This window comes from Papio anubis, chromosome 5, assembly GCF_008728515.1.
Source record: "Papio anubis isolate 15944 chromosome 5, Panubis1.0, whole genome shotgun sequence".
NCBI classification, from domain to species: Eukaryota; Metazoa; Chordata; class Mammalia; order Primates; family Cercopithecidae; genus Papio; species Papio anubis.
In genome coordinates, this window is record NC_044980.1 from 67827002 (window position 1) to 67843610 (window position 16609).

Here is a 16609-nt window from a genome sequence, read left to right on the forward strand (position 1 = left end):
TCTTGAATTTCATTGTACTGTAATAGAATTTGACCTCATAAACAAAGTCTCCTTTTTCTATCAAGGCTATTCTATGTCCTAATAGCTCCATAAACTTATTTGCTATTTAATTTTAAAAATCATAAATAATAAATTATTTCACAAGACTTTCATTCAACTACAAATCTTCTTAATAAAGATTTTATCTTTTTGCTACCAGTGTAGAAAAAAGTATTTTACATATATCAGTATATATGAAATAGATGTTTATATAATACATACTTTATGTTTATATACTTTATATAAATATACCTTTATATACATAAAAATGGGATATATATATCCTTTATATATAATTATGTTTAGGTTTCCTTTGTAGAAAAAACACTTCCAGCCTGAGTTAAATGGCTACTGATTCAAAGGCTAGTATAAGCACACCTAACTCCATTGTTATCTGGTACAATGGGGAAATAACTAAAATAAATAGTAAAGAGATGTAAGACAATTAGAGAAGTATGGAAGGTACTAAAAGTGGCATATACAGTAGCACCTGGAAACCCGAGGCTATAAAATAGTTAACTACCAGAATAAGCAGAAATAGAGGCCAGATGCCAGAGGGGAAGGAGCCTCAACATGCATAATAAGAAGAGCACACTCCTGCAGTTAAATACTGATCAGAAATACTAAATAGGAAGGCTGTGCCTTTTACTTGTGTGTCTTTCATAGAAAGAAGCCCTCAATAAAAAAGTATAAACTAGTTGTGCTCCAAATGTCTACGAGGTAGTTTCAGGTAGGAAACTCCCCTGGAGCCAGTATAAGGAACAAAAAGCCTCCAATTCCCACAGGAATTGCCTTATATAAAATAAAGCTTAAAACAATTAATTCACACCCCAACTCCAAAAATTAAAACATTTAAAAACAACAAAGTGATGTCTTTTCTGCAATGCACACTAAATTTCCATTGAACACTCTTTTTCCTCACGTATAATCAGTATTTTTCTGAAGTTACAAAAATTACTGGTTCTATTTCAAATTTATACAAGAACAAAGACAATAAAGGGCACCCAAAGCATTTACCTAAAGAAAAACCATTTTAAACTGCACATCAGTTTTTCATTCTTGGGAAAAAATGACCTTTCTTTAACTAACTATATGCACTAATTCTCATCACAAATGTGTACTAATTATGGGATCAAGGTGTCAAAAACAACTGTTCATCAGATCAGCAGTTAATCTGGTAGGATCTTTAGACTGGATGTGACCAGAAGAGCTAAGTTTGGAAAATCTGAAAAGGAAATAAAAAGAAACTAAGTGTATTCTCTGCGAAAGGTCTTTTGGTCAAGGTACAGAACAAGGCAGACTTTGTTCTTTGATGGTAACAAGGTGTGGGTTGTATGTGCACACAAGGTAAGTAGGTTAGAGCTTCCCAGCTCCAGCTGCTCTAGGGAGCTGAATGAATGGGAGGACAGGTAAAGCAGGCATGAGGTTGCACTATTTTTTAAGGATAGGGTATAGTTGGCTCTTACGATCAGAAACCCAAACTTTAGAGTAACAATTTCAAAGCTGTTTGTATTTACTAAATATATTAAAGCATTTTGTTTTTCTTGGTAATTAGCCAAGTTGCTCTTTCATATGTCAGGCTGAATGAGGTGTGCTATGCAGAAACAGGCTATGCATCTGGGTCACAGGTAGACTGGGGTTTTAGAAGGAGCCTGTAACAGTAACAGCAATGGGAATCAAAGTAAACAACAACTTTTGGAAATGTGAGTGCAAGAAGATAGACAAATATGAGGCTCAACATACAATTGTGTCTCCATATATGTGAAGAAATCTTCTTCAGGATCAAATGTTTATTTTTATTTTGTTTTTTCAAAACACTTTCCCAATAATCCTCACGGTCATAGGATGGTAGAATCAAAGTACTCCCAAGAAATACTAAGTAAAATCACCTCAATTTGCATGCCAGAGATTAATTTAACAGAGATATTGATACAGTTGGAGGGGTCTAAAATGGAGATTTCCATAATACACAGTTTAAATAACTTTTAAAGACTCACCTGTAGGCTTAACTGAATAAAACCCAATGGCCTCTCCTTTCTTCCACAGAATCTTAGCATAATCAGTACTGCTATGACACAGGAATGGGATCTCATTTCTCTCCATTTCCTGTTTTCTATAAATAATTCGATTCAGAACATACAGAACCACTCTCTCCCCAAGAGTGCTCACCTACAAAGAGAGTCAAACACCAGGCACAGCAGTTATAATATGCATCAATCACAAGATGCTATTTACTTTGCTCCCTGCTCCCATACCTCATACTGGCATTCAAAGCACTTCAAATGCATTCAAAACAATTTGCAAAACATTTTATTACCACAGAGATGAGACTAATCATTCACACAGATTACAATCCATTTCCACAGACACATATTATACATAGAATACTCCCTTTCAACAAAATTCTTAATCGGGCAAAACAGGTCCCCAACGTACCAATTCCTAGCACCTCTTTCAGCACTCGCCATCTTCTTTCTGCTTCCAGCTGCCCAGATCCAGGGTCTTACCAACCCTAATCACAGCCCTCACTATAGTAAACTACTTCAACTGCTTTTCAGTCTCCACATTTTTTTAAAAAAAGGGCAGCTTAGTGTTATCCCCTGAACACTTTAAGAACAATTACATCATTTGGTGAGGGAAGCCACAATTATGCTCTTGGGAAAGAAAGGTGTCTCATCTTTTCCTGGTAAAATGTTCATTTAATAGCCCTATCTTTGCTGTCAACAAAGACAGGGACACCAAAGTCTAATAAAAACATACTTAGGGCAGTAATAGAACAGAAACAGAGCCTCACTTCCTACACACAGGGCTACATGGTCACAGGGACCCCACCAACACTCAGGACTTTCCAATATCAAATAGTGAGGTGTTCCTCATACACAGGCCAGTGGGGTGGCTCATGCCTGTAACCCCAGCACTTTGGGAAGCTGAGGTGGATGGATCACTTGAGCTCAGGAGTTTGAGATCAGCCCGGGCAACATGGCAAAACCCACTGGTCTCTACAAAAAAATATAAACATTAGCCGGGTGTGGCTGTGCACATCTGTAGTCCCAGCTACTCAGGAGACTAAAGTGGGAGGATCACTTGAGCGCAGAGGTTGAGGTTGCAGTGAGCTGTGATTGCACCACAGCACTCCAGCCTGGGCGACAGAGAGAGACCGTGTCTCAAAAAAAAAAAGGTCTGTATATAAGCCTATTTTCCCCCAGGTCTCTTAAAAGAAAACAAATTCAGCCTCTAATTAGTTTAGTAAATAGAGAAAAGATTGACCGTATACATATACTACTCTCAAAAATACCCCAGGCAGGGGATCTCACATACCAAACACAGGAAATAGCAGCTGACTAGCAATAGCTTCCAAGGCAACCCATTCCTTCCCCGAACCCACAGGTCTGACCAACAACAATTCTTTCTTATTCAGAGCTGAAATCTATTTCTCAAAGACTAATTTTGATATTGTGCAGCCACACAGCCTATAAATATTTGAAGATAGAGCCATGATGTTTCCCTAAATTTCACACCAACATTAAACATGGTTAAAAATGAAGGAAAAGGCTAATCTAACACAATTTGGGACACTCTTGCCATTTCAGTCCTCTCTCTTGAAATTGCTCCAGATCCGTAACATCTCTCTTCATGTTTGGGATGTGGATTTCATGAAGATATTTTGAAGGTGCTGCTGAGACAATGGGGCTTTTCTATATAAACAAAGTTTTCATTAGCTTTTTTGCTTATCTGGATTTTACTCCTAATTAACTAAAGCCCAATACTTTTTCATATGTACTATTGTTTCAGTTTGGTGTTCATGGTGTACAGTTAACTTTTTGAACCTATAGGTATTACATTTCTCCTTATTTAATTTTATTATGTTAGATCTTCCTCTTTGCTTCTTCAATCTGCCCTTCACAGATTAGCTCCTCCATTCAGCACTGTGACATGCAGAATTGATAAGCATGCCTCTAAGTCACGGACAAAATGAAGGACACAATGGACAATGTTTTGCAGCATGCTATTGAGGACCTCCCTTCCATATAATTGAGCATCAGTTTCCAGGTACACAGAGGTTTATAAAAATAAAGCCACTTGCTCCAAGTCAAGTGTTTGTTAAGTACAAAAATAGTTACACCCTCCTGTAACTTTACCAACCAATTTTTCCTTACTGGCCAGGATTTGACTGGAATAGCAGTCCCCCTTCACTGATTTCTCTATTTAAGAGGGAATGGAGGCCAGGAGTGGCGGCTCACACCTGTAATCCCAGCACTGTGGGAGGCCAAGGCGGGTGATCACTTGAGGTCAGGAGTTCGAAACCAGCCTGGCCAACATGGCGAAACCACATCTCTACTAAAAATACAAAAATTAGCTGGGCAAGGTAGCACACGCCTGTAGTCCCAGCTACTCGGGAGGCTAAGGCAAGAGAACTGCTCAAACCCAGGAGGTGGAGGTTACAGTGAGTCGAGATCACGCCACTGCACTCCAGCCTGGGCAACAGTCTGTGTCAAAAAAAAAAAAAAAAAGAAAGGGAATGTTGTCCCTAAGGTAACTAAGGCTGAAGAAGTCCTAATAGCTGTAGTCTTATTTTTGGTTTTGACTCCTCCTCTTTTCCCAATCCATATCTGGAGGTTTCATAGTTTCTCCACTTGAATAGGAAAAGCTACAATATACCATCATACTAAGATTCTCCCTTCTCCTTCTCCATCCTTTGATTTTCTTATCTGTAATGTGCCAAACCTCGGTCATGTTAAAACACATCAAAATGTTTACTTTCTTGACATACATACTTCCTTTCACTATCAGAACTGTTTCTGAGAACAAATTATACTCCTTTATTACTATCTACTCCTCCAATTTTACAGCTTTATGCAGGGATTTAATTCCCTCCTCCCCTTCGGTTTTGTTCAACGTTTCTTATCAGACTGGCAGATAACCAGGTATACACATTCTCCTAGCCTTCAGCAGATGGGCCTACCACTTTGGGAATCTTAAGACCCACTGAAGAATTAATGCAATATTCAAAAGTTACTAATACTTAATAATAGTAAGTGTGTTATTCTCATATTCTCCCATCTCTTTCAAGGTTCCCAACTCAAAGGGAAGAAAATAAAAACACCCTAGTAACCTGTAAGTTTCTTCAGTTTCTTTTTTTCCTGCTGCCGCTGCCCCTTTAAGCAAACATCAAGTTTTGCTTTATTGTGAACTGGAGCAACGCGATCAAAGTTTCTTGATATGCTTTCCTTGTTTCTTCTGATTGGTTCAACTGCCCACAAAAAAATGAACAGTAGCTGGCACCCTGTGAATGTGACAAGTTTTTAACAGACTTGGCTTATGCTAGAAGTATTCTAAAGGAAGAATATCAAGACACATAAATATTTCTGTTGAATTCATCCTCCTGTTGGCCGGGTGTGGTGGCTCACGCCTGTAATCCCAGCACTTTGGGAGGCCGAGGCGGGTGGATCACTTGAAGTCAGGAGTTCGAGACCAGCCTGACCAACATGGAGAAACTCCGTCTCTACTAAAAATACAAAATTAGCCCGGCATGGTGGCGCATGCCCGTAATCCCAGTTTCTCGGGAGACTGAGGCAGGAGAATCGCTTGAACCCAGGAGGCAGAGGTTGTGGTGAGCCGAGATCGCACCACTGCACTCCAGCCTGTGAGACGAGAGCGAAACTCCACCCCAAAAAAAAGAAAAAAACAAAATATGCTCCTCATCAAGGGTCTCTTTTAGGATTAATTAACAAGAAACTCTATACTTAATTAATGAATCGTACTGCTTCTCCAAAAAGTCAGTATTCTTGTTAAGTAAGCAAAGTCTAATGCACTTCTACCAAGTCAGTTTCCTATTTCTCCAATATTATAAATCTCACTGTTCCAGCCACCAAAGATTTCATCATTATTTTATTATGCTCTGCCTCCTTAAATATGTTACATCTTGGTTTCTATGGATTTTCCACATCCTGTCCTATTTATCCTCCAATAACTAGAGCACTAGAGATGTCTCTTAAACCCTTTCATCTCTGGCATGAAAACCAGCTTCCTTCCTGCAACACTCTTCAGCTGGCTGGCTTCTACTATAACCCTGCAGAGGCTGGAAGCTTGTTCTCTCCCGAACCTGGTCATTCCACTGTTAGGAACACTGTATAGACCACCTGAGGAGGCCCTACTAATAAACAAGTTTCCTGGTCAGTCTCTCCTAGAGATAGAAGCTAAACAATTACATAAAGAGAACTAGCTTCTCCTCTAACAAATAAGAAAATCAGAAGCTAAAGTGGTTTAAGGTAGCCAAAGCTCAACTGATCCATAGGTATTCATTCTTCCTCACCCAATCTCAGATACTTACAGAATCACATAAAAATAGAGGAAGCCCAACCTGAATGCTGGCTTCTTCATAAGAATGAAATTCTAGAGTTTAACATAACCTGATTATTTTTAAATAGGGAAGAGCTCAAAAACTATCACTGTTTACAGGAAACACTGTGAAGTGGCCTCAAAAGAAACACTCAAAATTAGAGGATCTTGTTACCTGCTTAAGCCCCTCTCTTGAAGGAACAGATGTTTTCACAATATCATCAATAGCCCACCACTGATCAGCAAGGTAAAGTGCCACAGCTAAAAGAGAATAAATAATCATTAACATCTAAGTTTTAAAGTACACTTTTAGACTTAATAAGGCCACATTGTACTATAAAGTATCCATATACTTTATATTTGAATATCTATATAAAACTTACCAAATACTAATATTGTACTTTATAGCCTCATTTACACCATTTTTATTTTATTTCATTGATATGGTTCGGCTGCATCCCCACCCAAATCTCATCTTGAACTGTAATCCCCACAATTCCTACATGTGGCGGGAGGGACTCGGTGGGAGGTGATTGGATCATGGCGGCATGGGGGTCCCCATTATCACGAGATCTGATGGTTTTATAATGTCTGACTGTTCCTCCTTCACATGTGCACCCACACTCTATCTTGCCTGCCACCATGTAAGATGTGCCTGCTTCCCCTTCTGCCATGATTGCAAGTTTCCTGTGGCCTCCCCAGTCATGCGGAACTGTGAGTCAATTTTTAATTTTTTTTTTCTTTTTTTTTTTTTTGGAGATGGAGTTTCACTCTTGTTGCCCAGGCTAGAGTGCAATGGTGTGATCTCGGCTCACTGCAACCTCTGCCTCTTGGGTTCAAGCGATTCTCCCTGCCTCAGCCTCCAAAGTAGCTGAGATTACAGGCATACACTACCACACCCAGCTAATTTTGTATTTTTAGTAGAGATGGGGTTTCACCATGGTGGTCAGGCTGGTCTCGAACTTCTGACCTCAGGTGATCCACCCGCCTCAACCTCCCAAAGTGCCAGGATTTCAGGCATGAGCCACCGTGCCTGGCTGAGAGTCAATTAAATCTCTTTTTGTTATAAATTACCCAGTCTCAAGAAGTTCTTTATAGCAGTATGAGAAAATTTAGCTATAAGCAATTAAGAATTACATTTTCCTAAAATGTTATAAATTACCCAGTCTCAAGAAGTTCTTTATAGCAGTATGAGAAAATTTAGCTATAAGCAATTAAGAATTACATTTTCCTAAAATTACAATTTGAAACACTTTTTTTAAAAAAACAAATTCCTTCATGTAGCTACCTTTTAAATACGTTTCTAACAGTTTGGAGGAAAATTTCTTAATTTATAAAAATTAAGCAAAAAGAGACCTGTCAGTGAATCTTCAGGTGCAAAGAGAGCAAGAATTTTCTGGGTCTGATCTCCACCGTAAAGAGGTACAAAGCCTACATTTGACAGGCTAATAGGAATCTGAAATGACGAATTAATAAAAATTAGTGAACAGTCTGTTAAGAAAATACATTTAAAAAATATTTTATCAAGTAGTAAACTTTTCCTATGTTAATTTTAATTAACTTTATTTTACAGGAGACATTATTTCTAGTCTCTAAAAAAAAGAGTAAATCAAATAGACTTCCCTTTTGGAATAATTTTATTGTCTTAGGGAAAATATGAAAAGTTGTTTCAATAAATATTATGTTCTAGTCACATATCTGAATAAAAACCAAAGCTATAATATGGCCCACAAAGTCATTAAAAAACAACTATAATCTATTATCTGTTATTTAGACTACTTGAGGAAGACATCCCATTTTCTAGTTAAAAAAAAAAAAGCAGTCAAGTAAATTAATTTTTCTCGGAAGATACATGCTATTAATATGCTTTAATATTTTTTTGCCTTCACTTAATTCAACACTTATTCCCTATTTAGAGATAACATTACAATTCAGAGAATTATAAAAATACTGGTGCTGGGGAAGACTCAAGAATTAAGTATTTCCAGAAGAAAAATCCAAGGCCTAGAGAGGTTAAGGAATTTGTCCACCACAGTTCACAGTGAAACTCTAATGATTCCAAGTCTAATGATCTTTCTATCACAAAATATCATAATTTACTGACTAGAAAATTTGATTTTACTTTTTTAGAAAAAGGAAGAAAAGATTCATGGCACAAAAAATGCATAATTTAGTATTTTGCTGATTTTTTAATTAAAAAATTTTCTAAACTCACAAATTCCAAATCTAAAGTAAATCTGAAGTAGCTCAAATATAGTAAACAGTCTTAGCAAAACTGGCGAACTTCTCACATATAATTTTAAAGACAAAGTCAAATAGCAATAACCTGTGGAGTTTGCCTTTTTAAAAACTGATCAATCAATATTTATCCATTTTACTGAATAGATTTCTGTAAAGATTTCAAAAATTAATGATTAACACTTAAAATGGATTTTTTTTAAAAAGGATATTTATTTCATGTATAAACTGGACTGAAAAGATTGATGACAATCACTGCAGAACACCTTACCGTAATATTGAGAAGAGAAAAACACTCTGGATTTTCAGGGTCCCCACACCTTAAATCTGACATGTAATCTTCAGCAGAATTTTCCAATTCCTCATGGCTGCAATTTTCCAGCATATCCACAGGGAATGCCATCCTCTTTAACAAACAATATGGAACAAACGGTTCAGAATATGAAATGCCATCTTCCTTTACTCACAGAAAATAAATTTTACTACAATGTTGCCATATTTTGTTGCAACAAGATCTTTCTGTTTCACTATGCCCACAGACTACAACTTGAACCTGCTGATTTAACCATGTATGTCAAAAAGAAAACTTTCAAACATTATTCATTTGTATTAAAAACAGGCAATGAAATAAATTAACAGATACTTCCTTAAACAATAAATATGGTTACACAGGCATAGGACATATTTATATGTACATACACACAAAAATATACATATAAAATATACTCTCATAAACCACTCAACATAAAAGCCACTGTAAAAGGACACAAGGGAACTTTTTGGAATAATGAAAATGTTCTAGATTGTGGTGACAGCTGCACAACCCTATAAATTTCAAACAAAAAATCTAAAAAATCACCGCAGGGACAGTGGCTCACATCTGTAATCCCAGCACTTTCGGGGGCTGAGGCAGGTGGATCATGAGGTCAGGAGTTCAAGACTAGCCTGGCCAAGACAGCGAAACCCCGTCTCTACTAAAAATACAAAAATTAGTCAGGCATGGTGGCAGGTGCCTGTAATCCCAGCTACTAGGGAGGCTGAGGCAGGAGAATCGCTTGAACCCGGGAGGTGGAGGTTGCAGTGAGCCAAGATCGGCACCACTGTACTCCAGCCTGGATGAAAGAGTGTCTCAAAAAAAAAAAAAATCACTGAATTGTACGGTTGCAACAGATGAATGTTATGGTATATAAGTTATATTTCTCATATATATAGCTTTTTTTTTTTTTTTTTTTTGAGATAGGGTTTCGCTCTGTGGCCCAGGCTCAAGGGCATTGGTGCAATCGTTGTTCTATGCAACCTTGAACTCTTGGGCTCAAGAGATTCTTCTGCCTTGGCCTCCCAAAGTGCTGGGATTACAGACACTGAGCCACTATGCCAGGCCTATATAGCTGGGTTTTTTTTGTTGTTGTCGTTATTTGTTTTTTAAGCCAGATCTTTAATGGGGAAACACTAAAGGTTTTAACACTAAAGATTAGAAAAACAAGGACTCCACTACTATATAACATTATGTAAGCAATGATCAATGCAATTAGACAAGAGAAAGCAATTAGAGGCATAATAACCGGGGTCGGAGTAGGGTAGAAGTGAAGCTACTGTCATATCTATTATTTGCAAATAATATACTTAACTGAAAAATTTTTTTAAATCCATGAAAAAACTATTCCAAACAACAAGAAAATTTAGTAAAATAGGACATAAAATTAGCATACAGAAACCAGGTCTTCATATATACAACATAACAGTAAGAAGAAATAAGGGGCGGGGGGGAGGCAAAGTAAAAATAGAAAAAAAAAAAAGTATAAATAGAGATGAAGACCTCATTTACAACAGCAAAAATCAAAATAGGCTTAAAATCAACAACAGAAACAGTATAAAATCTGTATGAGGAAAACTACAAAGCATTCCTGAAAGTGAACAAGAGGAAAGAAAAACCATGTTCTTGGAAGCTTCAGCATCATAAAGGTACCGGATCTCCCTAAGATAATCTACTAATTTAATGCAATCCTAATGAAATACCTTTAAGGTTTTATTGTTTCCTGAAGAAAAGTTGATTACAAAATTAATTTGAAAGGACAAGCAAAAATAGCTAGAAGAATGCACCCTGTCAGAGATTAAAACATCTTATAAAACTTCTATAATTAAAACAATGTGATACAGGCACGTGAATAAACAAATGGAACAAGATACAGAAATGCACATACCTATGGAAATTGAGTATGTAATAATAGAGACACTTCATTTGGCGGGGAAAAGACTTTTTTAATAGGTAGTATTATTTCATCCGTCTATCTTATTTTTAAATGAGACATTAATTTGCTTATTCATTTTGAACTTCTTATATTTGAAATCATTCAGTATGCTCTTTACTGTGTTAACTCTCTTCACTCAACATTACTTCCGTGAGAAACAAGAATGCTGATGCATCTATCAGTTAATTTATTTACCCATTCTACTGTTGATGAACATTTGGCTATTTCCAGTATTTGGCAATTATGAATAAAGCTGCTATAAGCACTCACGCATGAGTTTTCTGGTAGACATAGGTGGTCATTGTTGTTAGGTCTATATACCCAGGCTAACTAATGTTACCAAAAGTGAGACACCCTACTGCATCCTGATGTGATGCAACAAGAAAATCGGACCTAAATCTAACCAAGCCATTAGAAAAATGTGTTAAATGATGCCTTAAGTATGCAGTCAACCAAGTTTAGAATAACTCAGTTTCTTCCAAATATACGACATGGAGTTTACAGAAAAAGAGTAAGATGGAAAGAAAATATAAATTAAAAGTTACTTAAAAGACACGTCAATGCATTGCAGAGGGTATCCTGATTTGCTTACTCCTGAAAATTTCCATGACAAGGCCAGGCACAGTGGCTCATGCCTGTAATCCCAGCACTTTGGGAGGCCAAGGAGGATGGATCGCTTGAGCTCAGAAGATCGAGACCAGCATGGGCAACATAGTGAGACCTTGGCTCTACAAAAAATATGAAAATTAGCTGGGTATGGTGGTATGCGCCTGTAGTCCCAGCTACTCAGGAGGCTGAGGTGAGATAATTACCTGAGCCCAGGAGTTTGATGACGCAGTGAGGTATGATCCTGCCAGCCTGGGCAACAGAGTGGGACCTTGTCTCAAAAAAAAAAGAAAAGAAAAGAAAAGAAAAGAAAAATTTCCATGATAAAAAGTTAAATAAAAAATAAACATATGGGCGGGGCGCGGTGGCTCACACCTGTAATCCCAGCCCTTTGGGAGGCTGAGGCAGGCAGACCACGAGGTCAGGAGATGGAGATCATCCTGGCTAACACAGTGAAACCACGTCTCTACTAAAAACACAAAAAGTTAGCTGGCCGTCGTGGAGCATGCCTGTAGTCCCAGGTATTCAGGAGGCTGAGGCAGGAGAATCGCCTGAACCCAGGAGATGGAGTACACAGTGAGCCAAGATCACGCCACTGCAATTCAGCCTGGGTGACAGAGCAAGACTCCGTCTCAAAAAAATAAAAAATAAAAAAATAAACTTATGAGACATCAAATACTAAGCTATTAGTTCTTTTTTTTTTTTTTTTTTTTTTTGAGACGGAGTCTCGCTCTGTCGCCCAGGCTGGAGTGCAGTGGCCGGATCTCAGCTCACTGCAAGCTCCGCCTCCCGGGTTTACGCCATTCTCCTTTCTCAGCCTCCCGAGTAGCTGGGACTACAGGCGCCCGCCACCTTGCCCGGCTAGTTTTTTGTATTTTTTAGTAGAGGCGGGGTTTCACCGTGTTAGCCAGGATGGTCTCCATCTCCTGACCTCGTGATCCGCCCGTCTCGGCCTCCCAAAGTGCTGGGATTACAGGCTTGAGCCACCGCGCCCGGCCGCTATTAGTTCTTAAAGGAAGTATAAAGTTGTATAGAATATCTTCTTTTAAAAGTTACCTAGTTTGCATTTACCCAATAACCTCTTCAATTTTTATTTAAAACAGTTTTACAAAGGGGAAGGCAGAAGATCAACTAAAAGTTACTTTCCTCTTTGAAATGACCTTCAAACTTATTTTATCACAAAAATATTAGAAGGCAAGAAACTGAAAATCTAACGGAAATATGAGAGAAACATCAAAAAAAGACACAGGATTGACATATACCATAACAGTTAATAATTATGTTTTTCTGAATTTTGAAGATATGATGATGATAAGAGGAACTATTTTTACCCTAATCTGAAATTTAGGTCCTAAGGACTTTAAAACTTGATGTACATATGGTTGGGAGCCTAATTTTATATAAAAATGTACACTTCTAAATCAAATTGATTTTTAAAAATCAAAACTTAAAAACAGAAAGTACAAATTCATTTCAACTGTTAGTAAATGCAAATGTCTAAATTAAAGAGAAGGTAAGAAAAATTTGTGAAATGATTTGGAAGTAATACCACAAGATTTCCAGTCAACTTTTAAATAGCCTATGAATTTCAAGAGAGATCAACCAGGAGCTTATGCAAGTAAGATGTTATAGTTAGAAAAGGATCACAAAATAAAACAGTAGCTCTATTTGTGAAGGAAGCTTCTTTGTTAGCTTGGGCAAATATTTGTATTTCTATCAAATTCAATATGTAAAAGTAAACTATGGAAATATTATGTTCTACAGTCAGATCTAACAATTCCAATGAAGATTAAAACTGTAGATGAAATTATAAACACAAAACAAATGGTCAATAGTGGATAAAAGAAGTATGACTAGGAAAACAGAACGTAGTAACTGTTTTTCTTCTCTTACAGAGAAGACCCCAAATATATAATGTCCAAATAATTGTATCAAAGACTCAAATATCCAAGTAAAGCACTGAGACATTTATTATACCATATCATTGACGAGATGAGGCTCAAGAGGATTAATGTCACAGCATTCCACTTAAATCAATTCAAAAGATTCACCTGAATATTAGCTACCAAAACAAAGTATGGATGAAACACATTTAAATTTTTCATTTACTAAAAGCAATTGTAATCTAAAGCATGAAATGGAAATTTGTATTTGAAGACTGCTTCCAGAAACTTTGTCTATAAAAGCATGGTCAATCACAACCATGTAAAAATAATATGGCAGCATAAAGAATACAAAATGGACATAAGAGTTTTATAGAATAGCAAGTTCAAGTTCACAAGTGATTTCTTTTTCACCTACTGTTACTATGATACTATGGTTCTTAGAAGATTTTAAATGCTAATTTCATATTTAAAATTCTAAATATGCATTTTATTTTAGTTTGATCATTGAAAAGGATAAAATTCTATTAAATAAGCAAACTAGGTCATCTAAATAAAGGACCCAAAGTCATAACATACAATCAGAGAACTTTAGGGTAGCAAATAGTCTTAAAAGTCTTGGCCTCAGCCTCCCAAGTAGCTAACACCACAAGCACACACCATCACACCCAGCTAGTTTGTATTTTTTTATAGAGACGAGGTCTCCCTACATTGCCCAGGCTGGTCTCAAACTCCTGGGTTCAAGCGATCCTTCTGCCTCAGCCTCCAGTGTGATTACAGGTGTAAGCCACTGTGTGAGGCCCTAACAGGCCTTATATAAGGGTGGTGTACAGGCCCACCCTATTAGGTCATGGCAGGGGTGAGACTGGAACACAGGACAGGTATCCCTAAGTCCACTGATCTTTCCTCTATCTCAGTGTTGTCCAAACTTCAATAATTTGCATACCACCATCAACATTTTTCTGAGTGTCAAGTGCCTATATCACTATCTAATATTTTTCTCAATTCACTTAAAAAAAAAAAAGCACTCCTCTCATCCCATCCCTGCTCCCCTTTTATAATTGTGATAAAATATACATAACAAAATTTACCATTTTAACCATTTTTAAGTATACAGTTCAGTATACTCACAATGTTGTGCAACCAGCACCACTACCCATTTCCAGAACTTTTTCATCACCCTAAACATGGTCTGTACCCATTAAACAGTAACTATCCATTCCTTCCTCCCACCAGCCCCTGGTAACCTCTATTTTACTTCCTATTTATGAAATGGATTATTCTAAGAACATTTAAGTGAAATTATAGGATAACTGTCCTTTTGTGTCACATTTATGTCACTGTGCATAATGGTCACAAGGTTCGTCCACGTTGTAGCATGTATCAGAATCTCAACTCACTTTTTTAGAAACATTTTAACCCTAAACTATTAAGACTTGCGTGCAACAATAAAGGGAAAAATACTAAGACCTATGAAACCACCAATTTGATATATTAGATTATACATTTTCCTAATCAGCATTAAATTTCCTAGAAGTGTTCACCTGCATATAATCTTAAGATATCTACCAAATTGCCAATAGTATGTCAGCACATTCGAAAACACAGCACTATACAAAAAGACACTACTACAGGTCAAAGGCAAGTAGAACATCACTAAAGTATGAAAATAAAAATTAGTGATTCTTCATTCTCTTTTTCAAGTTGGGTTTTTTAACAGAAAAAATAACTTCTGGGCTTATTTTTATTATTGTCAAAGATTATTTTTTAATATACAAAATGTTATTTAAATACAAAACAACCCTGTGTCCTGGAGTCTGACAATTTAGATACCCTCATATTTGCATACAGAAGAACACCAGGGGAGAAACCCCTTAGTTAGATATTGTGATTTCTGAACACTGTTTAAAAACAACTATATCCATCATAGCTTTTAATATTTAAAAAAACAGAAAACACTTCCCTAATTCCAAAGGCCCAGACACACACACACCTATATCTCTCTTCTAAAATATTTTTATGTTTGCAAATCTGTTCTTAAATCCATTACTTTTGTTTCCAGTCATTCTCAGTGCTAAATTTTATTTGAATTTAAAGGAAGATGAAAGAATTAGAAACTATTATTATAAATCAGTAACAGCAGCAGGTAACATTTACTGAGAAATATCCCTTTATCAGGCTTTAGAGACTGTCACATTTACTATATAACAAAGAACTCCTATCTGCCGCATTTGATAAATGAAGAAACAGTTTTGGAATTCAAGAGACTTGACTAACATCATACCACTAGTGAGGCTAAAGAAATATGAACCCAGGCAATCAGATATACTTTTAAATATAATTATTTTTTATTAAATATGCAAAATCAAATATAGTATTTGTCATGGTTACATAACATTTTCTTTTGTAAAATATAATGATACCATTAAATATTCTATTCACATATTACACCAGAAAGAGCAGTAGAACTGTAATTCTGTGACCTAGGCTGTGGGGTCGGCTCTGCCACTAACTAGCTTTATGACCACAGGCAAGTTACTTACCCTCTTTAGGCTTCTGTACTCTCATTGGTAACGTGATGCAACTGGACAGGATAATCCTAAAGACCTTCTCACCTCTAAATGCTTGGAATTGTTTTTTTGTTTGTTTTGGAGTCTTGGTTAATTTAAGACTATGTAAACTGCTAGCCTAACAGTGGTTCTGCTACTAGTTTAGAGAGGCAGTGGAAGGGTGGTAAAGTTCCAGAGAGAAATATAGGTTGCTATGATAAATCCCTTGCTTCTCTTTTTTGTTGTTTTTAAGCTTCTGTTCTATGTTACGTAACTGTAAAGCTGTCAGATCAAATTCTGTCAAGTACTTTATACTCTGTCCATGAGATAAACCAAAAGGCCTAACTAGATTCTACATGAATGAGAAAGCTTAATGTAGCCTTAAGTGAACTCATCAAAAAACTGACACGGAATGGACAGCGAAGTGTAAAAAGTGTCCAAACTAATTTACAAATTAAGCAAATGGTATGCTCATTAATCCAGGGTAAGCTGTATAAAAGACATAATACCAAGACCTCTTATATAAGAGATCTAAGATCATCAGCATCTGCTATATTGTATCTACCTTTTAATAATTCCTTTTTCCAAAAAAAATTATATATTTGACAGAATGAATACCCTTAAGAATGAAAAGAGTTAGAAAACAAATCTATATTATTGTGATTTTTTCCCTACTTATTGTTGATTACTGGATGCCAACTATATT

General features: G+C 36.6%; 1 protein-coding gene across 6 annotated transcripts in view; it reads right to left on the reverse strand.

Moving 5' to 3' along the window:
• Window positions 1-16609, reverse strand: part of FAM169A (family with sequence similarity 169 member A) — an 89478-nt gene that overhangs the window by 53660 nt on the left and 19209 nt on the right. For 5 of the 6 annotated variants that reach the window (XR_648116.4, XM_017959636.3, XM_017959637.3 and 2 more), the window contains exons 2-5: window positions 8888-9022; window positions 7735-7834; window positions 6554-6639; window positions 2037-2208 (exon numbers count right to left, since the gene is read on the reverse strand). Coding sequence is in view for 5 of the 6 variants with exons in the window: in XM_017959636.3 (XP_017815125.2) it covers window positions 2037-2208; window positions 6554-6639; window positions 7735-7834; window positions 8888-9022 (493 nt within the window). In the remaining variant the exon portion in view is untranslated. Of the gene's footprint in view, window positions 1-2036; window positions 2209-6553; window positions 6640-7734; window positions 7835-8887; window positions 9023-16609 lie in introns of those variants that run through there. The other variant, XM_021939461.2, reaches the window with a different exon arrangement.